A 24,745-nucleotide genomic window follows, 5' to 3' on the forward strand; every position below is an offset into this window, starting at 1 on the left:
TAATTCTTTACTATTACAAAAAAATATCTACCATAGATATCAATCTGTTATTGTACTCTAGTGGGTAATGATCTAACATTCAGGATCAAATGTAAGGTCATAGGGCAAAACATCGTTTTCTTGGTTATTTAGGCTTCATTTTATGACAATTTTCATATAAATCATTCCTCTCCTTCGTAAAAAAATCAAATCAATTTAGGCAAAAACAAAAACATATTTCCACATTTTCCGGCCTTTAGATTCCATGGTATATCTGTCTGAGTTCCAAAGCTTAATTTTTATTATCGTTATTTTTAATTTTAAATATGAATAAAAAAATACTTACAAGACTACAATTTCCAGATCACCAATAACTGGTATGGGGAAGATAATACCAGTATTTATTATTTTCTCTATACCTGTCAATTTAATTGTCATATATTAGAGAAAACTGCAAAACTTCTGCTATTTACCAGTTTATTTTAAAATATTTCAACTTTAATTTTTTTCTACCACCTATGCTTGCAGAACTGCAACCATTTTTCAAACTTTTTAATGGGTATTGTTTTACGTGTACATGTATTTTTTTAATATATGATATTGATCAACTGTAGAAAGACAACAACATCCTAGTTACCAAATGGTACATGTTTTATTCCATTGAATTGTTTTGTGGCTAATGAGGTGTCAACAAATACAGTTTTATATACTGTAAATTCAGAAATTATTGCGAGGTTTTTATTAATGCGAATAATGTGCCTGGGTGTGTATCGCAATAATAAGAACTCGCATTATGATACCTGATAATATATCTGTGTGCAGATTTTCCTAAAATCGCAATTATTAAATTCGCATTTTTGTCCATTCTTCAAAAATTGCAATAATATATGCACGCAATAATTTCTGAATTTACAGTAATGTGAGCTTGTTGAAGTACAATTATTGTTTTTTTTTATTATTATGACATTATTCAAGTATTCACACTTAAATTACTTTCCTTGACACTGTAGTCAAATAGGACATTGTAACCTCATGCCTTGATGGAACTAGAATACATTGCCCAGGAATACATCCAAATCCATTCTATGAAGTGTTTAAAACAACACAATTATAACTTTAATTTCAATAAACATTCATCATTCAACACTGATAATAAATAGTAAGTAAATTTATTGTCCATAATAAAAAAATTATCAACGGTTAAAACCAGATCTTTGGTAGTCTCAGTTGACTTTATCGAACTAAGTGTGTTTTAAAGATTTAAATATGGTATAGACACTTGTTTATTGTTTAAAACTTAAACTTTGACCTCTAGATGAAGATTTGGTTTTATGGTGCTGTTACATTGCTGTCTCATTGACATACTACAAATATTCTTTTGATATGACAAAGAGCTATGTGAAGTGACAAAACATAATTAGTGGCTCAACTGCCTCTGTCACAGGATTAACATACCATCAAAATCTAGTTTAGGAAGCTGTATTTCTCCCTTAAACACATCAAATCCGTAGCTGAACTTGAAAGTACATGGGTTAAAATTAGCATAAGCTTTAACCACTCTGAGAAACATGGATATTTTGACATTCATGCAGCATTCTACAGCCATACAATCACTGGAGAAGATACAGTATACTTTCTTTGGCAATGTGAAAGACATCAATGGACATTCTGCAAAAAAAAAATAATAAAGTTATAAGACCATTATATAAAATTGCAAATATAAAATAGATGAAAAAGGGTTAACTGGTCAAATCAACACTAAGTCACTAACATCTAAGACTTTTTTTTCTTACATTTGGTTTTTCTAAAATATAACATAAAATACATTAAAAATTATAGGTTCGGTGCTTCTTTATTTTAGATGTTTGTGTCTGAGGAATTACTTCCAGTACAAAGCATTGAATAAAGGTAAACATAAAATTAATGATTTGTCAATTGCATTTTGAATACATAGTTATGTCAAATGAATCTCTTTTGTCTTTAAGGAAATACTACAACAATAGACTTGCTACAAGTCCTTTAAACTGTTCTCAATCAACAACTTGTTAAAACATTTCCTATTATGGAATTGTAATACTGTGGATTCATTTATAAGATAAGATAAGACCAGAAAAAATTATCTTAATCGGCATAAGTCAAATATACAACACAAGCTCTAAGGAGCTTTCTCATGGATTTAGGGAAAATAGTATTTCCATGGATATTTAATTTTGTGATTTTGATGAAGTCTGCATATACATCAATAGAACATTTGTACTTAGTTTAACATTTAAATTTGTGGTTTATCTTTACCCATGAAATCACAAATAAATAAATCCCCAGTACCTTTACTAATAATTCTTTTATAATGATTGCCCTGGAATTCTTATATGTTTTGAGCTCTTGCCTTAATAAGTATAAAGGCAATCATTTCTTATTGCAGTATGTTTGTAGATGGAGTAAAGAAAGGTAAATTAGCAATGGACATGTAGCAATTCTATAAACAACAGTTACATACGGTTATCCTGGTCCATAATTCTTTTAATCATTTGGGCTCTAGTTCCATTGATTGGTTTCCCTCTTTCCTGTAGTGTCTGTTTGATTTGTTCATCTGTCAGTTCATGTGGGTTGAAACATGGCTTGTTGTCAATTATTGCCTGCAAAAACAGAATTTACACAATTTTTAAAAAAGATGCTACTTATATCTATATATCATGGTATTTCAATCATATGTCAACTTTTACACCTGATCAAATTTACAATTTGCCATTTCAGAATTCTAATGCATTCTGGGTAATGTTTTCAAAAGTGTAGACCAAAACGTTGTGATTGGCTAACAACTTCCAAAACAATTGAAATTCAACCAATGAGGTGATGTAGTTTTCATTTTGGGGTCCTTTAGATTCTGAAACAGCGAATTACCTTACCATAAAATAGTACTTACTGGCAGGGTATATATTTTAATGGACTTCTTGGGTCCCCTTCATCATAAATCTAAATACAAGATGATATGGGACTGTGCAAGAATTGGTTTCATGCCATGTATTCTCAAATCTTTTTTTATTTTATGTACATGTATTTCTTTGCTGTGTTTGCTATTGGATGGTAAGAAAACAGCAATCATGTACAAACGAGTTTAAAAAAATATAGAAAACTTCTAATATAATGATATTTTATAACTTCTAGACAACCAAACCAGCACAAATAAAATTAAGATAAAACAAATCACAATCCATGTATTAAATTTGGAATTTTGAAATTTCATATAATCACTAACCTGCAAAGTTTTGAGAGCTTGAACAAACTTTGCTCTGCTGTCGGTCATGCCCAATTTGGTTAAAAACTCAATTATTGTCCCCATTTTCAGTCTACGTAAAGAAAACTTCTTCATAAAGCTGTCTGCTTTCGCCATCAGGGATGCAAATGGACCTAAGAAATACATTCAAATAATTAATCAATGATGAACAAATTGATAATAAAATAATACTCAAAATTTAAATCCAATAAATTCCAATAGCGACTTTTGTTGAAAACAATAATGTTTCCTTTCAGCAAGAACTAGTTCTGTATAAAAAAAATTCTTGAAAGAGGTAAAATTTAAACAGCTGCTAGCTAGTTTTCTTCTAACAGGATATTCCTTTTTTTTCAAATAAGTGCTATAACACTTTAATGTACAAATTTAATTCGGACATTCAAAATTAAAAAAAAAACTAAAAGACAATGTGTGATAAAAGTAATCGAATCCACAATTATAAATCAGTTTCCTAACTTAAATTGTCTCCATAGATTAAAGAATTACTTAAAGAGTTGCATAAATATATATCTTCATGTCAATTATTCTTAATACAAATGATGAAAACATCACTATGTACTACCTAACATTGCATATTCAATTGAATTGTACCATAAAATATCGAATGTGTCATAGAGACAGCAACCCATCCAAAGCGCAGATAACAGCCCAAAGCCTTCAATGCAGCAAAACAATCCAGCACCCAGAGGCGGGGTTCAGCTGGCCCCTAAACAATTAAACATACCTTTCTTCCCGTTTTTGGAGTCATCAGGTAAGTTGTTTGCATTAGCCTTAGTTTTGGAATACATTCCATCTGGGTTACCTATAACAAAATATTATTACATCTAAGTTTATAATGTGTGTAAATATACATCTTTTTTATTTATTATGATTGTAAAAACTGTTTATGCATGTGTACTCAAAACAGCACCAAAAAAAAAACAAATTTGAATACAAACGTAACATAATTTCTTCAAAGATTCTGGAAATCTATTTCTTTTATCTTTAAAATAGCAAACATTATGTAGACATCTTGGGAACTTTGTCACTCATAAATATTCTTTGCAATCATCAATAATGATTGTCAGAAATTAAATGTCAGAAGCCCAAAATTCTAATTTTGTATTTCTAAGATTTCAAATGACATGACTGTTGCTTGTTTAATGTTCACTGGCATAAATTACAATGTAAAGTTCACACTGCTGCTTATACTGCAATTTTTTATTTTGTTTTTTTCCTAAATTCAAAAAATGATAAAAGCAGTGGAAACATACTTTTAATGGTGTCTGCTTCTGCCCCTGGGTCTTGACTAGGTGCCGGTGCAGCAGGTGCTGTAACTTTACTTGTGTCTAACTTTGGACTGGTGTTATTTTGAGCCTGTCCACCAAGTCCCACAATTACTCCAGCAGCTATAGTCTCAAACTGAAAATGAACATCAAGTGTTATTAATGTTAACTTGTGTCTTCAGAAGGTGTCAACCCTATTCCTACACAAATCCAAATGTTGTCATCTCACAGAAGCCTCTACCAGTATGTAATTAACTTGACCTTTACAGCTTGTCAATAGAGTTTTACAATAACTTCACCTTTTTAGGTCTTAATCAATTCATTGATAATAAGGGTTCATTTCATTTTATCTGTTCCAAAAGATGCAAGTTCTCATCTGAATAACGGAATTGAAATAAATCTTGCCATGTTATAATGCCTCTAACTGTTGTGAATAAATAACTTAATGCCATCCATTTTTTAGATTAAATTTTTTCAATATGTCCATGCTTTTCATGAGTTTCTCACTCAATACATTGTCACCCTTGTTTATTGTTAAAAAGTAAGTTTGGTCCAAATGGTGGAATCAAAAGGAGAGTGCACTGTATTTACTTACCTTATAAACTAATTTGTAGTCATCACATGTTTGTATCCACTTTGGAACTTCAAAGAATCTTGGAGACAGGAACTTAGTAGGATCGACAGTTCCATTGCCTTTCATCATGGCAAAGTGGATACTGTTGAACGGATAACAAGGTGACTGTTTTGCAGTACCAATGGGAGCTCCTGCAGCAATCTATTAATAACAAAAACATCATGTTATTTGGGTTCAACAGATGACATATGGGGTCATTAATGGACAAACTTATAGCATGTAGACTCAAACCTGAACATTAACTGAAAACTGTAGAGGAATCTTTACTATAATTTATCTTGTAATTTTTTCAGGTAGTTTGAGAAATGAAACTAAAACAATTAAACAAAAAATATTTTGTTTAATGCAGTTTCAATCATACTATTATCAAAAACATAATATAAAGTAGAGGTTACCATGCTTTTTTTTTCAAGCTACATGTTTTGCAGAATTCTGCATATTCTGTAAGGATTATATTTCTAATCTTAAGCACTACTAAGGGCCTTGGTGACCAAGTGGTCTAAGTAGTTCAACTACTGTATCAATATCCTGTCAGCACTGAGGTTGTGAGTTTGAATCTCGCACATGGCAGGTGTGATCAACTTCAATCTTCGTTGACTAAGATCGAAAATTATCCTACAGAAGGTCGATGGGTTTTTCCAACCTCCTCTACCATATAAAAATTGATCGCCACAAAAAAGCCAACAGTGCTGAAAGTGGCGTTAAACACCAATCATTCAATCCATCAATCAAAAGGACTTGTATGTATTCAGATAAAAATTCAAATGATGGAATTTTGAAATACATTTGAGAAGATTGCTCTTAGAAAATGCTTTGAGAAAATATAAGGAATTAAGAATTCATGAGGATGTGTCCCCTTCTATTGTAGGTGGGGGCATATAAATTGTCACCATATTATTTTTTCAGTTTTTCTTAATAACAAAAATACAGTTAAATCTATCATAAAGCTGTATAGCAAAGTTATTTCCTTAAGTAAACTTACCCTGTTCTCAATGTAAAGTTGGTTTGTTTTATGCAGAATAGTTGTATTGACTTTAACACCATTTATAATAATCTTTATTCCCTTTAAGGCAGCTGTGTTTGCCTCAATGATGACCTCATCAGGATTGTCTCCCTTATAAACAAGTCCAGGAAATGGAGCAATCACCTGTAACAAATATTTATAACTGTTAGTTTCAATAATTTACATATTTCACATTAAAACATATTAAATATAATTTCAAGATCACATATATGTTGAGACTATAATATCTGAAACAAACAAAATAATAAAGCATAGCCATAGTGTCTGATGCTATAACTTTTCACTTTTATATACACTCCCCCATAAGTCAAGCACCACCCATATTTTTAATCATAAGAAATTTTCATACCCAAAAATTAAATATATTTGAATAAGAGTCAATTGTGTTGACATTGGTTGAAAAAAATGTAAATCTTGTGCAATATAAAAAATATAAAAATAGGGTTCTTTATGCTTTCTTCGTTGTAAAGGGAACTTTCCATTTTACGTTAAAAACAACATTTAAAATCACAATAAAAAGTTTTAATTTGTTCATCATTTTCATTAATTTCAAATAATGATACAATTTTCAACTTTTCAGAAAAAAAAACAAGTATACATTTAGTGTCAAATAAGGTTAATTATCATCATCAATTAAACATCAAAGGACATACATTATATAAGTTTCTTTCCTATCCTCCAACATTTATTTAAATAGATTATACTTACTATCTTTCCAACATCAATTTCAAGGTCCACCCCTTCTACAGCATATTCTGCTTGGCCACCTTTTTCCATCGTTGAAGGATAAAAACCCTTTCCGCTGCAAGGCCCTGCATCTAATCTGTACAGTCTTGGAAAGTCCTTGTGGCATTTGGGTCCAAAAATTGTGTTAATGATAGACTGTCCAAATTCATATCTGAAATAATGTTAAATTGTGTCATTAATATATGTATTTTATGAAATATTCATATGTGACTTCAGAAAAATACATAAAAATCTAAATATGAGCATATCCTTATTTTATTAAAATATTATTAAACAACCTTATGGAAGATAATGATGTAGTTCAATGATCTTTTGGATTATTTATGTATTATTTTGTATAATATGGTAATTATGACATGTTATGATATCAACCTGACAATTTAGTACAGAAATAGTTAGATTATATAACTGCATTTATTCAATAATTTACAAAATTTTATGAGGATAACAAAATTTGTCTTACTTAATGGTTTAAATGTCAGGTCTTAAACTGAAAACTTCAATTAAAAAGAAATTTTCAAGTACAATTTTTCTGAAACTTCCTATCTTTAATAACAGTGAAAATAATGCCAATAGCTACAGACATTTATATGATAATTCGAAAGATAACTACCACCAGACTATTTCCCATCAATCATCAGTCCTTGCAAGCTTGAAGACCAGTATAGCTGTTTTATCCCTATGCTTTGTTTTCAGATAATGGCAACCATATTAGTTGGCTAACACCCTAAGCTTGTTAGTCAAATCCCTACCTATAAATGTTTCTCCAAAAAGTTAAAACAAAAGTGTTTTAAACAGAACTGACTTAAAACATACCCTTCCTTCAGTATTGAATATGCCTCTTTCACTTTTTTCACTAGACTAAAGAAATCTCCATATTTTTTCATGAATTTATCTGCCATTCCTCTCAGATCATCAAACGGTTCCAAAAGTTCATCGATAATGTTAGTTAAATTATCAATGATCTGTTCTTTTATTTGTTGCTGTAAATAAAAGAATAAAAATATTAAATAAGCTATATGATAATAAAAGCTTCTAAATACAGATGGACATATATAGATGATGATGATGGATGGCTATTAAACGTCCAGCGGCTAATTAAATGCATATTCAGGACGAGAACATGTTTACGCAATATGAATATAAGCTCTCCTTTAATATAGACTGTCATGCTGAGCCAGATTTGTTACATGCTAGTTCACAAGGTGACAGTTCATAGGAAGATATTTCAACCTATGCCAACACATTACTGATAATTCTGAAATTATTGCATGAATTTAGTATTACGATTGCTGAACAATTTACACTAATGTGATTTAAATTATTCCAATTTCAGGAAAAACTGCATATAAATGATGCTATCAAAATTTAAAATACAAAGTTTTGTTTTTATGACACCCATCTTGTCACAATTTTTCAATAATCAAACCATTGCAAAAATTTCTGAATTTACTGTATTCTGACTCGGGGTCGACCAGTCTTTGCTCTTTCTCCATTTAAATGAGCTTGTTCACAAGGTTAGTGTGAAGGAAGTCATGTCTTGGCTTAACTACTAAATGTAATGTGCTTTTACAGAGATAATGCAAATATCAATTTTCAAGTCTCCATTTTTCTCCCACTCTTGAGGCAAGCACTATTATGAGACCATTGAGACAGTCAACAGTATTGCAAATACAATTTCTTTGATATCAGCTTTATTGCTGACTCAAAATATACCAAACCCCAGAAAATCACTTCATAGGACTGATAGGTCTAACTTACCTGCGAAACTTTGCCTTTAGTGAATTTTGCAACAGGATCGTCTCCTTCAATAACAGTAGTTGCTATCCAGTTTGGTCCACCTTGAGCCAAGGCTTTTACGGCTTGTTGTGAAAGAGCCCAAATTTCCTCAAAAACTGTTGTAATATCCCACCAGTATGGTTTTTCATCTGCAAAATAAAACATATTTTAGTCACAAATGACATCTGATTCAACCAACAACTGTATTTGACTCACAGACCTTTTAATAATCTCCCAGTTCCAAAAACTGGATTCACCTGAGCCATGCTGCTAAAAGTTAACAGGAAGTAATATGACCCAGAAAAGCAAATTTGGTTATTTTTATGTTTTCAGTGTCTTCAACATTGTTACAAACCTTGACCTTAGTTACAAACCTTGACCTTAGTTACAAACCTTGACCTTAGTTTAACTGTGAATAAAGATAAAAGGAGGATAGACTAAATTATTTTATTCTCATTCTGTATTTTACAGGAACTTTTTTTGTATATAAACTTACCTTTCAAAAAGAAGCAGGCTTCTTGCGTTTTATTCTTGGCATCAAGTAAGGCCTTTATAGACATAAAAATTCTGAAAAAAAAAAAATGCAAATGAGGAGCAGAAACGTTATTATGGTCTTTTATTTAAAAACAACATTTGACACAATTTAAATGTCTTCACCAATATTGCAATTTTTTAAAAGGTCAACTAATAAAAGTATGATAAGAATCTAGCCAAATCCCTTTTTTTACTTGTATCAATATTTCATAGAACTTTATGTATCAATATTTCTTAGAACTTTATGCATTGCATTACTTTCATGACTTGTTAAGATAGTTCTACAGCCACACAATTATTAGCAGTTATGTATTGAATTTGAGTATACTCACTGTACAACGCCTTTGCCAATCTTAACTAAAGCTGTCTTAGGATCTTTCATTATGACCTTGAAACCATCAATGATATCAACGATACTTTCATAGATTAATTTGGCATTCTGTGGAATTATAACAGTGATAGTCTGCACCAATGTCTGAAAGATAAAAATATATCATAAAAAAAACATTTCAGGCTTTAAATATATTTATTTGTAGAAATGACACGGGTAAACAATTCTGTTTCTTTTAAAAAATTAATCAAATAGTAAATAAAACGAAGTTACTGCAACTATCTTTCCTCACCTTGACATTGCTTCTGGTTTCAAGTAGGATCATCTATATATAACTTAAAATCAACTTACATTATAAAAGTTCATGATATCTGTTTTAACATCATTAAAGACTGTTGTTACTTTCACAATCAGATTTCTGAGTGGTCTTAAAAATGGAGGTAACTCTTCCTCATCGAGCTGTCCTAACATTTTCATCACATTGGCTGCTTTGTCTCTAAGACCCCAAACCTGTTAAAAATAATTAAGACAAACATAAGAATTCTCCAATACAATCAAATAAACTAGACATAATGTAAGAAAGACTTGAATTTAAGATGAAGATATAGTACCTAATATCTGTATGGTCTATCGTTATCATCATAAACCATATTGACCAAATTTTCTAAAGATACAATCTCTGAAATCTGGACCTTAAAAAAAACTAAATCAGTCATTGATAATTGAGATCAGAGTGCCCTAATTTTTAAATGAGTCTGTTTTATTTTAACACTTGCCCACTGACAAAATATCATTTCTATATGGCAATGATCTAAACCTTTAATCAAAACTTTTAAAAAAATCAGTAATTTATAAAATGTAGGTCATTGCGACTTAATTTACATACATTCCTTCATTGATATCAAAACCATATGCAAAAAACAAAACATCCTTCTCCCTATTTCTACAAGACTGTAGCAAACATCCTTCCCCCTTTCTACCCAACTCTGCAGCAATCATCCTTCCCCCTTTCTACCCAACTCTGCAGCAATCAATTTTTCCCGATTTCGTTGATGTATTTATATAGGGGGAGACAAGTTAGACATATTAAGGTCAAATTATATTCCCTTAATTTTTGTACTTGAGAAAGTAAATAAATATCTTGCACAATTACAGTATTTTTGTTTTTTAGTTAACTCCATTTTGAATATTTACCTTGCCAGGTAACTCCTTCAAGGCATCTATGAATTCATTAACAATGTCTTTGATGCTTATTTGACCACCAATGAGGTCTTTAAACAACCTCACTCCTGTTTCGATACCATCAACAATCTCTTTCACTTTCTTGTCAAACTGAGTGGCCAATTGAGCTATCTTCTTCATGTCATTTTCCTAAAAGTAAAACAACAATAAAATCTCCTTGACAAGTCATGCTTATACCAATATATAATATTAGGGGACAATAATTATTGTTGTTCTGAACATTTTAAATTGGAAAAAAACATAATAACCAAATTGCACAAAATACTATAGAATAGAAATTGAATATCTGAATATATCCATTCAGTTTTATACACGTTTTTTTCAATGAATACTGTAAATTCAGAAATTATTGCGATGTTTTTATTATTGCGAAAAATGCGACAGGGTTATCATCGCAATAATTAAAACTCGCAGTTTGAAATTTTTAGATGAATCAAACAGGATTTTTCTAAATATTGCAAAAATTAAAATCGCATTTTAGTCTAAAATGACAAAATCGCAATAATAAATGCACGCAATAATTTCTGAATTTACAGTATACAAGTTTTTCAGGGAAAATATTAAACTGTTGTCAAAGTTAACATGTTTTAAAATAACTGAGGTCAAACTTAACACGTTTAAGCAATTTGCATAAAAAAAAATGAAAAGATGACATCAAAACAGTGTGAATACAGATGCCTACATATAACTCTATAAAGTACAATGTCCAACAAATCCCTTGTATATGTTTCACAGATGAACTTTAAAAAAAAAATGCCTCTTATCCTTTTCAATTTGATTCTCTTTCAAATATTTATCATATTTATAACTACCGGTGATAAAATATACATTTTGTTAACCTTAAAATAAACAATTGTTTAACTGACAATGTTTGATAAACCATCAAAATACTGGGGTTTTTTTTTATCCAACATACTTGTAAAATATTCAGATTGTACTGGGTGCCTCCTTTAAAACAAAGTCTGGCTACAAAGAAGTCCAAGTTGAAGTCCAAAATTCCAAGTAGTACTCTGGCATAGGCCTCATCGTGAACATTTATTCTCAAATGACCACTTAACGGCTCTACAAAAGATATTACATTAATGTTTAAAAAATACATATTTTCTATGAAATCTGACCTAAACTTTGTATAGAACAACTATTTCTTCATTAAAAAAAAACTTTAGAAACCTATAAATTGAATATTTTAGGTGGGTAAAATTCAAATTTCCCAAACCAATATTTTCCCCTAACAATGCGGCCTTTTCGTTTTTTTAAATTACACCTAGTGAACATGAGGATGAAAATAACTAATTCAATACAAATCTAATTAATTTGTTGCTCTTTGACCTTGCTTGCTCCTAAAATTCCATAAAAAAAATTAATTATAATTATATCACCTTTTTTTCAAAACTGGAAATTCTAATATAGATTTAGAAGATGTTATAATATTTCAAGCTGTTTATCATTCATCTTAAATTGAGGGAAAAAACTTTAATACTGCTCACTCACCATGCTCACAACCATTTTATGTAGAAAAAAACAAAATATTAAGAACAACAAATTTTTTGGTATGACTATTCAATGTCATTTGATGTGATGCACATTTCAAATGGATAAGCATATCTCACAAATACATTTGTATTGTTTATATGAGAGAGAGGGAGAGAGAGAGAGAGAGAGAGAGAGAGAGAGAGAGAGAGAGAGAGAGAGAGAGAGAGAGAGAAAACAGAAGATGTTTGGAGTTTCAGTAGTTGGAAAAACTTTACAACAAGAAAAACTTCACCAAAAATTGTTGCTCACTAAATTCATTTTTTAAAAATCATTTTTAATGTTTAAAGAAATTGATTAGCAGCCTTCAATATGCAAATGTGCATGCAGGTACAATAATTTATAAATTTTGTCAGTCATTTTGTTTACTTTCTTGTAAAGAATGAAAAAAAATTCTTGCTATTACAATAATGATTATAACTTTGGCTTCATTCATTTTCAAACATTCAAAATGCCCAATTGGCTTGTTTTCAGGTATTTATTAGATCATGATATAATTGAGTATTTCCATATATTTTAAGTCATCCCTCAATGTCAAATACTCCTAAGAGTATGTGATATCTGCAGTACCAGAGGTCTTTAAACAAAGAGGTGTGTAAATGCTATATTTCTAGCCAAAATAAAAATGGTGAGAACTTACCAATTTTCAGATCCAGCATGTTATACATGATAATACCAAATGCAGCACCTATAGATTCAGATCCCAACATTTTTCTCCAATCAACACTTGGAGCCTCAAGTCTAAAGTTTATCTTAGGAAACTTTTCCAGAAAACCCAAGTCTCGTTTTTCTCTGCGATGAGGTGCTATTTCCATAATTCCAGACTCATATGGATCAATAATACCAGTTCCATTAACTTCTTCTCGCCTGGATAAAAATATAATTTTTTTTTTAAAAAACACTGAAATTCAGTAATCTATATAGGCACTTTTTGATTTAATTGGACAATTTCAGTAATAAACCAACTAATTTTAATGCCAGTACCAAGTCAGGAATATGGCAGTTGTTTTTTCACTTGTTCCGTTGATTGATGGACAGTCTTAATGGACTTCCCCTTTTTTTAACTTGCCTGGAGGTCAGCACTTTTGCTATACTTTTTTTCAAAGTCCTTCTTTCTTAAACTTACGCTTTTAAAGGTGTTATAATCCTTGCTTGAGGATGTGCCTGATACTGCAATAAAGCCTCGTAACGGACCTCATCATTTTCATCATACATGGCAGCTTTATACATCTCATCAGCAGCCTGAAAAGAAAATGTGATGACTTATTGCCGTACTTTTTTATGTATGTCAAGGTAATGACAAAAACAGTTTTATATGTCCATAACATAGATGGAATTTAGTTTGTTACACTTTGTTAAACTTTTATAAGTTTGAAAATCATCTTAAAAATAATTTGGATCATGACTTTAGAACTGTTTCTAAAAAGAGAGACAACTAAAATTTATTATTAGTGAATGTTAAGACTTAAAATAATTCAATTCGTTCTGTACAGGAAGTAACTCTTGATATCCATTTTTTATGAAAAGCATAGGTTTCATAGAAAAAAACTTTGACACTGAAACAAATGAAAACTTAAATTAAACAATATATTGATGTTTTCTTCAACATTTTCTTGACCATTTAAGCTAAGTTTACGCAAATTACAGTATATGTACAAAATTGGAGATTTTTTTAATGTCTTTTTGTAAAACCTGCATAAAACTCACCATTTCATGTTCATATTTCCTAAGAGCATGAACTCCAGCTCTTTTGATCCAAGCTGAGTTAGTTGAGTTGATATGTGATACAATATATTCAAAAGAGAAGTCCATTCTGGCATTTCCAAGTGTTTCTAACAGAATCACTCTCCAATGGTCGTAATCAATCTGCTCCTGTTCACTCTGAATTGCTCTTTTCTTTCTGTATTCAAATGGATCTAACAAAATATACAAAAAATATTTATGTGAAAAAATTGAAGCAGATTTAATCAATTTAACCCCTATTGTAGGGATATCCTCTGAAAAAGGGATGGTTGTTATGAAAGAACTCAGGAATTATCATTTCTTGCATTTAAGAAAAAACAAATATAGATAGGTTCAAAACACAAAATAAAGATATTACCATGTATTCCTAGCCATTGATGAACTCGTACAGTTATGCTGATAGCTTCCTCTTCTCGACCCACTTTTGATAACTTATGTGACACTGAGCCAAGACAGAGCAAGACCCTTTCATGGAGATCCTCTTTGTACATTTCTTCTGGGTGGTTATCTTTGTTAAATACAAGGTCTTCCATTGCAGCTATGATATTCTAAAATAAGAATGAATCAAGCTACAATTTATACTTTTCTAAAATAAATAAAATCATATCTGGGGTATATGTCAATGAGACAGCAGCCCAACGACACAAGAAAACAAAAGAAATCTAGAGGTCAATATAGTTTTTAAATAATAGACAGGTGCCTATTCAATATTTGTAACTCTTAATCACCTCTAGTCTTAAAGGTCATGAATAACTTTACAGCAATTACTGTGGATTCATTATTATTTGTGGATTTGGTGGAAAAATGTGAAACACAAATTTAAATGTTCAACGAAGCACAAATTTTCTATAGGCTTGTATGCAAAATTTTATTAAACCGTGAAATCAAATATCCACAAAAAGACAATGTTTTCTTAATCCATGAAACTTCGTACCCACGAAATATACGATTCCAACATATCAAAGACCATCCATCAACACAAAGTTTTCACAATAGTACAAGAAATATAGCGTATATCATAACACAACTTTTATGTAAAGTATTTTTTTCAGAAATTATATAAGAATGATAATAAACAATGTCCATGCATTTTCTGTAAATCCTGTCTAAAAATAAATATTTATGAATTCATTTTATTGTTAGACTGAGGTTTGATATAATCAGATTAATATTCACTAATTGCATTTAAAGCAGTCAATCTACAGGTTTAGTTTCGACAGATTTCAGCTTTACACAACATTTTTATCACTTTAATGTTATGAATAGTTTTTTACAGTTCTTTAAAATATAGCTAATTTATTATAAACTTTGTGTATTAAGTTCAATACATACATCATGTGGTGGATTGTCTTTTCCTACAATGTGTGTCAGCAGCCTTAAGATAAGTGTAGGCTTAGGATCAGGACTCTTTAGAATATAATCTGCCAGGAGGTTCTCACTGAAGTTTGTATAGATGACTCCAAAGGCATCCAACATGATGTTCATTGCTCCTACATACCTTGAACGACTGAAAAATAAGCCAATTTAAATAAAACAAAAGCAAATAATTCATTTGAACCAAACTTATGTTGGTAAGGACAATTCTCAGTTTCATGCTTAAATGGGTTTTTAAATAGTTATTTCTTCTGGTTGTAATTCAAAAACTAATCACAACAGTAAAGCACAGGAAAATTCATCAAAACTAATTCTACATTAATATTTTGAAGTAAAACTGTTTTAATGAAAATTTTTAATAAACTTAAAATTTACACTGCTATCTCTATATCACAATACAATTAACTTTGAGGAGGAATGTGACTTACTCTGATTTCAGTTCTACGAAGTAGTAGTTAGCAAGCTTCACAAGTTCGTCTTCAGGTATTGATTTCAGTACATCGACTATCTTGAAGAAACAAGCATTTGCTACCAATGTACGACCTGTAAATAAATAGAACATTTTTACATCTAATCTGTTGGAGGTTTACTAGCTGATATCTTTGCCTGGGAGAACATGATTCATTTATTAGTTGAATTTGACATTGTTTAAATGAGATTTATTATGATTATTTTTTCTGTCGTTATGATATATTTACCATTTTCAGGCTGGGTCCACATACAGGTTATATTCCCTTTGATGTACTGCCAAGCTTTAGCCCTGTCAAGCATGGGTATTTTTCTTGTCATCTGAAAAAAGATAAGATAAAATTCCAATACATGTATTAGACCATTGGAGCTGATTTTTTTTTTAAATTAAAGTATCACTGTATTACTTGTTCAATGATTTCCTTAAATTAATTGATTGATTGTTGTCAATACCAAGTAACAAATATTTCAAGCATTTTCAGAGAAAAAACAAAAAAAAAGCTAGACTGCAAAAAGCTGATGTTTAACCTTGCAACCATCAACCTGAGTCAATCTAGAGTCAATGAAAAGGTTGTTAATTTGCAGAGAAGGGTACGCTTAAAACTCTAGGGATTATATTTTATGTCCCTATTCAAACCATATGATGAGCATCTCCAAAAATAGTTTATATTTCTCAAATATCATGTGACTCTACAACATTGTTGTTGCTATTTCCATATTTGTGTCCATATATATCATTTCAGTATTGATCATCTTTCTTGAATTATTTAGCATCAAAGGCTCAGGTGATAAAGAACTTGCCATATGAGTTGATTGCTAATACTCTTTGAATGTTGTATGACCTCCAGATATATACATCTTAGAAAAACTTATGATGTTGGGTTGCTGTCTTACAGAAGTTAACTTATATCTCTCTTCAGTCATACTGTGGATTCATTTATTTTCATTGAGAAGCAAGAGCTACACTATCCAGACATTCGTTGAACGTTTTATGATAAATAAGCATGATATACAATATAAGGTTCTGACCTTGGTTACATGGATTGTTGATTCTTCTAATCCAAGCATTGGTTTAGTGACAGCATCTCTTTCAAACCTTCTTGTCAGATATGATAGACTTCCTTTACTGATGGCTTTCATCTCAGGAAATTCTACAAAATCGAATTATTTACACATATTAAGAATTTCACCTCTGAACTTAAAAAGTTAATTGAAATTTAAGTAGTTCTCTTTTTTCGCTCTTTTTTTAAATATTACATAACTTATTTTAAGTGAATGATAAAACAAAGAAAATCATATCTTTCAATCAACAGAAATAAAAATAGATTATTGAAGGAACTTCGATAAACTGGTTAAAATGTATAAATTCTCAGAGAAGTTTATTAAACTTTCTCTAATTCTTCGTCAATATATCCCTTTCTGCACCCATTGTATAAAAAAAATTTAATCAATGTATGGTTCCTTTGATCTCAGTTCTTCATTGGTTAAAATCAAATTATGACTTCGAATTTTCTTGCTTTCCTCTGAATTTCCTATTGTGACGGCATGAAAAAAGGCAACCATGCCTGATGACGTCACATAGAAAGAGCACATCTTTTTGCAGATCAGTCGAAAAAATGAATAAATTTGCCTGCGTATTGTTTGAAAATCATTAGAGAAACAGATTCCACCACCAAATCTCGTGTAATCGATATTTATCCACTCTCGACAGTTAAATTTTAAATATTTGAAAAATTTAACTGTCTTGAGTGGATAAATATCGTATCACACTCGATGCAGTGGTAGAATCTATATATAAAGCTTATGACAACAAATATGTATATGCATTAGTGAGGCAAGAAAAATATATCTTGAGACTCCCTTTTCATAATTTTGTTTGCCAGACAAGTTTTACATAAAAAAAAAAATTATCAATCTAAAAAGACTTGCTTTTTACCATATTTTGTAGATTTCTCTGAAAGGATGAAATAATTTGAATATAATATATATGCAAAATTGAATAAATGAAGCTCACAAAAGAATATTTTAAAATGAGGAGAGCAAATGTGTGAGGGGAGAAAATGTTCTTATATTTTGTACATATGTATATAAAAACTTTGGCAAGGCAACAATGTGTAACCTTAACCAAATTATTTCAACTAAACTACAATTCATTAATGTATAGGTAAACCCTAATTGTAAGTAGGTTTTTTAAATAATAATTCATAACAGTCATCTCTTAATTTTTAATTTCAATACATACCCATGGAACTGAATTCATTGACTGCTTTAATTTTCCTCATTCCATGCAATGCATTAAACCTAGAAGTGAAAAAATAGATCTTATACTTTTTTCTTGTAATTCTGTTAGTAATATATATTTGGTTTGCCATATTTAAACCTATTCACTAGTTTAATTTGATGGTTTGCCTCATTTCCAGTGGCAAGTATTTCAATCATTTTCAGAATAACTCATTGGATTCATTATTATTTGTGGAGTTACAAATTTTATGGACTTCATGGACATAGGTAAACCAGGAATTAAAATGCTCAATAAAGTATTAATCTATATAGGCTTTAAAGGTATTTTTGGCAAATCCACAAAATGAAAATGGGGTTATAATGATATGAAAAAGACCATGTCTTAATCTGTATCTAAATTAAATCATGAAGACCGAAGGCTCAGAAAGAAATGAATCCATACTACCATAATTCTAACTTATTTTCTGACTTAAGACATCCCATGATTTATAAAACAAGTACTTACTTTGCAGAAGGTCTAGTAGGTGATACGAAATCTTCTTCTATTAAGACACTGTGTATAACTTCAAGGTCTTTGTGGTAATGCATCACCTGTAACAACCAACAATATTTTTTTCAAAGGTATGTTTAAAGCCTATGGTAAATTGCTGAGATTTCCAAGATGTTAGGAACAGGATACTATTTTCCCCTATGCCAGGATGCTTATCTTGATGCAATAAGTGACAGAAACAAGATGTAGTTTTACCTACCCTTTGCCAGGAAGCTTTTTGAATTATTTAGAAAGATCATTGAAAATGTCATTCAAACTACTGCAAAATGCAAATACATGTATTTACAAAATACTGTAAATTCAGAAATTATTGCGAGTTTTTTATTATTTCGAATAATGCGACTGGGTGAATATCGCAATAATAAGAACTCTCATTTTGATATCTGATACATATATATGTATGGAGATTTTCCTGAAATCGCAATAATTAATCTCGTATTTCTGTCCATTCTCCAATAATCGCACTAATAAATGCATGCAATAATTTCTGAATTTACAGTATTTATATTTCAGTTGAATGCTGCAACTTTCCTGTTATATATTTTATAATTCTTATCTCCAGACCACTTTGATATGACTATGTGGTTGAATCTTAGTAAGTTAGTAAATCAGGGCATTCAATCATCTGACCTGAACAATATTACTAGTATCTGAGGTCTATTGGTATTTCTTAACCAACACAAACCCTTGCCGTAGTGCCAAACAAAATTACTTAACTACAGTCTTTGAACAAGTGCTGTTAAAGCAAAGATTTCTTTAAAACTTCTCCAAAAATGACTTTTCCCTTTATTTACCTACTTAATTTTTTTCTGAGTATGAAATGGGAACAATATTATATGTGCACATGTATCTTCTTTTTGTCTAAGCTTAAAAGTTCTAAAATGACACTCACCTTTTGGTATTTTCCACCAGCGTTTTTAACCAGTGGCTCGTGTCGTACTTTAGTAAACTGCAGTCCTGTACTTGTTTCTTTAACAGTGTATGTGGCATTGTGAGGTCCTATAAATAGAACATAACAACATAATCATATTTTATCAAAATAAAGAATAAAGTCAGTAAATATTTCACTGTATGTACAATGAAAAATAAAATGATCTTTACAAACTTCACTAGCAAGTCTAGTGAACAATACATCCAAAATCTATTTTTGATCTCTAAGGTTTTACGCAATTATGTAAAGCATTGTATGTAAAAAATCAACAAGAAGTAGGTTTTCTAATTCTTTTTGACAGTTAAAAGACAATCTTGATGATCACAGGACTCAGCAAACATAATAAGGATGTTTAGGCAGACACATGGATTCATGAAATGACACATCCCGACAGAAAATTGTGCATCTGGAGCTTGTGTAGTCACCTTTAATAACAAGAACCCCAATGATTAGGATATCAGCAGAATAAATCTGCCTTTGAAGATCAGAACTGGTTGTAAAATGATGAATTCATCAATCAGAACTGGTTGTAAAATGATGAATTCATCAATCAGAACTGGTCGTAAAATGATGAATTACACATCAATATTCAATTTTCAGAACTTATTGTAGTATTTGATCATTATTATTTACCTTCATGGCCAAGTTCTTGTGTTTGGTAAGTAAAACCTGCATGTGACTGACTTCCAGATATCTGTAAACAACATAATAGCATATTCAAATGTTTCAAAATTAGACAGATCATACATCTTACTCAAGAAATGTCTATAGATTGACTTCAACATAGAAAACATACTGAGTATATACAGTGTAAAGAAATGAAAGCAGATTTTAAACTCAGTCTCAGATCAACATACACAGTCCTCACTACAGAGCTGTTTATATGACTCTGAAGACTTGATGTCATTTGTTTTTAGGAAAATGTTTAAAATAACTTAAATTTTTGTGGTCAGTTCATGACAAAATTAAAAAGATTCAACATTTTATTTTCTATCCTAAACTTTTGTAATAAAATAATAGCAAAACAATATGGCGGATAAACATGATTAAGGGTTCCATCTTAGAATTCACCAATTTGAACAAGGAGCAACACAGAAATGAGTCCATAAATTTATCCTTTCATGTCATAGTGAGTGGTGGAGAAAATAAGATCAATTCCTCATATTATTATGTTATCCTTCAAAAATTATAATTAATGCATCAGATTAATAGACCATCTTGGAATTCATCAACCAAGAAGATGAGTTCAGCTTGAATTTCATGAGTACAGGAATCTTAGACTTGACATAGTAAGAATGTTAATTACACGTGGCATAAATATTCCAAGATGAAAGCCTTGTAAGCTTCCTGACAAGGTCAAAGGGGGTCAAAAATATATAACATTTATAATTACTTCTCCTTCTTCATGAAGTCTTGATGCCAGAAGAGCAGCAAATCCTTTCTTAGTTGCCAAGACAAAATCATCACCTTCTTCTGGATGGTACACACGTAAAATTTTTCCGTCAGATGTAATCTCAAAAGAGAACCTAAAAAGAAAAGCAATTAGAATTACTGGCTAAGGTTTAGAGCAAAAGGTGTTTTATTTTACTCTACATGTAGCCTGAGTCTAGGGCACTAAGGACACATACATGTATTCCCCCATCAACATGTTCAAGGTTAATCAACATGTTCAAGGTTACAGGAACTTAACATCATGTAATGTATTGTATTAAGCAATAGAACATATTCAGGCAATATTTAGAATTGGAGTTATCTTCCTTTGTTCATAATTGTAGAGAGAATGAATAGATCCCTACTTTCTGCAACTGTTAAATGTAATTTTCAATAAAATAGTACAAACTTACAAATATACATCATTTTGGAGAAATAATATTTATAAATTGCCTAAAATGGTCACGGATATAATCTCAAGAATTATAAAAGGGGGGTTCCTAACCCAGGATAATGGGGGGGGTTTCCAACTATATGTCCCCATTCAAATGCATTGGTCGTCATAAAAAAGGGGGGGTTCCAACCACCAGAACCCCCCCCTCCTGGATCCACCACTGAAAAATGTATCTTAACAGACAATATTTGTATTCACACAAACCCATATATATAACAATCAGAAAAGGTTCAATACAAAGTACATTGCATTATAATACATAAAATATATATATATGACTGTCATATTCCACACACATGATCAAGTAATCAGTTCTCTGTCATTTTGGGTCTCACAAAGGAGGGGATAAATCAGCAAATTAATCTGAATCGACACAGAAATTCCCGGTTCTCAACTGAACATAATATGCATGTCAGCATCGTACTTGATTAGCCTAAATACAAATAATGGAGATGCACAAATATAAAAGTACCAATTTCGTATGAGGAAGAGATATTACAGAAAATATAGCAATTGAAATCTTCTTCAACTGTGTTGCACTTCTGCAGAAGAAAACAAATTTAAAACTGCCTCCTCATCTTCTGTTTATGATGCTAAACTAAATTTAGACTTTTTTAACGAAACGAAACAAAGCGTGTCACCCCTTCTTTTAAGTATACGCAGGAACATATAGACATACTGTTCCAAGGTATACGCGAAATAAAAAAAAATAATTAAAGGATCAAATCTTTCGAGGATTGTGTACTTCAGAGGGTGCAAAGAGCTTACGACTAATATAATCGGTAAAATGGGGTTTTTCTTTTTCTCTCTCTGTATCTGTACTTAAGGTGGATAGGGGGGGGGGGGGGGGGGTCTTCATTGATATCCATAGATTTTTTTAATAATTTGTGAAAATGTAGTTTGCAAAGTTGAAAAATAATGAATCAAACAAAAATATTCTGTTTTTTGTAAAATACAGCCGTAAATATGATAAAATACATAATTTTCTATAGCCTTACACGGAAAGTCTTGCACGTGAATTACATACTACTCTCGAAATTTGCACATATCATTAAAGATTAGGACCAATTGTTATCTGCTATTTCAAAATCCAAGATGGAGGAAGACACCCTAGCTACGTTCTTAACATAACTCACCATTTACTCAAGTCCATATCATGTCCAGGCGCATCTGCAATAGGAATATACATATAAGTGCGTATGGCAAGCGGTCTGAATGGTTTTAAATCTTTCAATACGTGCACAATCAGCATTTTCGATAAAAAATTTTATGGAGACATGAACAGAATGCAGTGCTACCTAACTGAATGTAACTTATTGAAAACATCGAATGTAAAACAAATATTGTTTTGTCAAAGATGTATTTTTATGTTAAGGTCTCTTTTATTTCATCTTTTTATTTATATTTTGTTGTTTTGCGGGTTTTGCGTGTTTGTTTGTTTTTGTTTTTTTAATTCCAAGAAGGAGAGGCCTTACAATATCTTACCTGGATCATTTGCATAAAAGGTAAACGAATAAATTCGTAACAGAATCTCCTGGTAGCCATACTTTTCATCAATATTAGTAAAACTGATCTGTAAGTAAAAGAAAACAAATGATAAAACATCTCAAATCATACACTTTATTCAGAGACATATAATACAATTATCTACTAGTATTATATGTCTCTGCTTTAATCTTTTATCTTGTAGAACGGTTTCTATGTAAAATGATGTTAGGCCTATACATAGCGCCGGTCGCTGATTATGTGAATGTCATGACGTCATTAGTAGAGATTAAGAGTATAAAAAAAGTTTGAACACCAATCAGAAACCATAAAGAAAGAAAGACCAGCAACACCACAGCAAAATAAAAAAACAAACAAAGAAAAGCAAAATTATAGAAAATGTTTTTATAATACTAAGATTTTGATAATTAAGAACTTATTTCCAATTTTCCAATTCAATTCTTCGTTTTAACAACTATTTTTGTGGCAAAACCATTCTGAGGTTGATAATGATAGCGATGAATTTGTTTGTAAACGCCCAGTGGCAAATATAACACGCATATTAGGACGTGAACATGTTACTGTTAAGTGCTATGAAAATGAACCATTCTTTGAATCTGCCGGGGAATAATAACATATATTATGTCCCAGTTTGAATGTACTAGACCGACAAACTGAGTCGGGTTTTAACGAGCTAGTTCACAAAGCACTTGACGATTCGCAAGAAGACATGTCACCCTATATAGACATATTACTCTGTCTCAGAGTTCATTAGTCTATGCTCTAACTCAAAAGTACCGCGTGCTAAGCTAGAAAGTAACAAATACCCATTTATAGTGTGGTTTGTCCGGGTCGGGGATCGAACCCACGACTTCCTGCACTCGAGAGGGACACACTACTCGATAACACCGAGACAACAACAAATATAAAGGTCTGAATTTGGGATTCCCTTTATCTCGCCTTCTATTGACATCTGTCACATGCTAGACAACACAATCGTCTTACAACGTTCAGCGGTCAATATTACAGTGTAATGGGATTTTCATGACAATATATTCAACCCTTCATCAATGTTAATTTTTATTCTATTTATATTGTCACTTTTTTCTTTTTCTTTTATCCTTTACGCTATTCTTCAGTGAAGATACTAGTTATGAGGTTTATCAGTTTCAGCCATTTGTTTACACACCACCACAGCATATATTAAAAAATACTATCTGCATTATATGTTAATTTCCATTACATTTGATTTCTTTTTCTATGATATTATGTTATATGATTGTACATTTCTGTCCATTGTAATTAATTTTGCCGTTCAAAAGGAGAGGAATTTGTATAAGTGACCTGTCACTTGTTTTCCAATCCATGTATTGTATTGATGTACGTATTTATTTATCTGTTTCTAAATAAAATATTGTTTACACTACCAGCACAGCACCTAAAACTATAAATCAGACTTAGATCTAATTTGTTTAGATGGCATTGGCAACTATTTTACATGATCATCCAATCCTCTTAGGACATTACTACAGTATCTTTAAATGCTTATAACATATTTATTTATTTATTCTTTACGTAAAATCAGTCATGTGTTAACATCTTATTTAACAATATTCACGACTGAATAGATTGAACATTTTAACATAAAAAAAACAAATTTAATACTTTCTTGTTGTGATTTGTATTTCAAAATGACACTATATATTTATGA

At 30.8% G+C, this 24,745-nt stretch overlaps 1 protein-coding gene across 1 annotated transcript in view; it reads right to left on the reverse strand.

Moving 5' to 3' along the window:
- Positions 1 to 24,745, reverse strand: part of LOC127719723 (uncharacterized) — a 164,002-nt gene that overhangs the window by 133,756 nt on the left and 5,501 nt on the right. The window contains exons 2-32 of the mRNA XM_052225961.1: positions 23,035 to 23,122; positions 22,686 to 22,719; positions 21,058 to 21,190; positions 20,298 to 20,358; positions 19,626 to 19,732; positions 18,689 to 18,774; positions 18,185 to 18,243; positions 16,972 to 17,093; positions 16,173 to 16,263; positions 15,903 to 16,017; positions 15,433 to 15,607; positions 14,459 to 14,648; positions 14,065 to 14,273; positions 13,484 to 13,599; positions 12,998 to 13,224; positions 11,744 to 11,889; positions 10,780 to 10,956; positions 9,937 to 10,095; positions 9,587 to 9,729; positions 9,217 to 9,287; positions 8,703 to 8,869; positions 7,758 to 7,924; positions 6,903 to 7,092; positions 6,153 to 6,317; positions 5,132 to 5,311; positions 4,525 to 4,672; positions 3,996 to 4,073; positions 3,236 to 3,387; positions 2,477 to 2,615; positions 1,435 to 1,647; positions 326 to 398 (exon numbers count right to left, since the gene is read on the reverse strand). Coding sequence (XP_052081921.1) covers positions 326 to 398; positions 1,435 to 1,647; positions 2,477 to 2,615; positions 3,236 to 3,387; positions 3,996 to 4,073; positions 4,525 to 4,672; positions 5,132 to 5,311; positions 6,153 to 6,317; positions 6,903 to 7,092; positions 7,758 to 7,924; positions 8,703 to 8,869; positions 9,217 to 9,287; positions 9,587 to 9,729; positions 9,937 to 10,095; positions 10,780 to 10,956; positions 11,744 to 11,889; positions 12,998 to 13,224; positions 13,484 to 13,599; positions 14,065 to 14,273; positions 14,459 to 14,648; positions 15,433 to 15,607; positions 15,903 to 16,017; positions 16,173 to 16,263; positions 16,972 to 17,093; positions 18,185 to 18,243; positions 18,689 to 18,774; positions 19,626 to 19,732; positions 20,298 to 20,358; positions 21,058 to 21,190; positions 22,686 to 22,719; positions 23,035 to 23,122 — 4,181 coding nt within the window. The remainder of the gene's footprint in view (positions 1 to 325; positions 399 to 1,434; positions 1,648 to 2,476; positions 2,616 to 3,235; positions 3,388 to 3,995; positions 4,074 to 4,524; positions 4,673 to 5,131; positions 5,312 to 6,152; positions 6,318 to 6,902; positions 7,093 to 7,757; positions 7,925 to 8,702; positions 8,870 to 9,216; positions 9,288 to 9,586; positions 9,730 to 9,936; positions 10,096 to 10,779; positions 10,957 to 11,743; positions 11,890 to 12,997; positions 13,225 to 13,483; positions 13,600 to 14,064; positions 14,274 to 14,458; positions 14,649 to 15,432; positions 15,608 to 15,902; positions 16,018 to 16,172; positions 16,264 to 16,971; positions 17,094 to 18,184; positions 18,244 to 18,688; positions 18,775 to 19,625; positions 19,733 to 20,297; positions 20,359 to 21,057; positions 21,191 to 22,685; positions 22,720 to 23,034; positions 23,123 to 24,745) is intronic.

This window comes from Mytilus californianus, unplaced genomic scaffold, assembly GCF_021869535.1.
Source record: "Mytilus californianus isolate M0D057914Y unplaced genomic scaffold, xbMytCali1.0.p SCAF_11, whole genome shotgun sequence".
Lineage (NCBI taxonomy): Eukaryota > Metazoa > Mollusca > Bivalvia > Mytilida > Mytilidae > Mytilus > Mytilus californianus.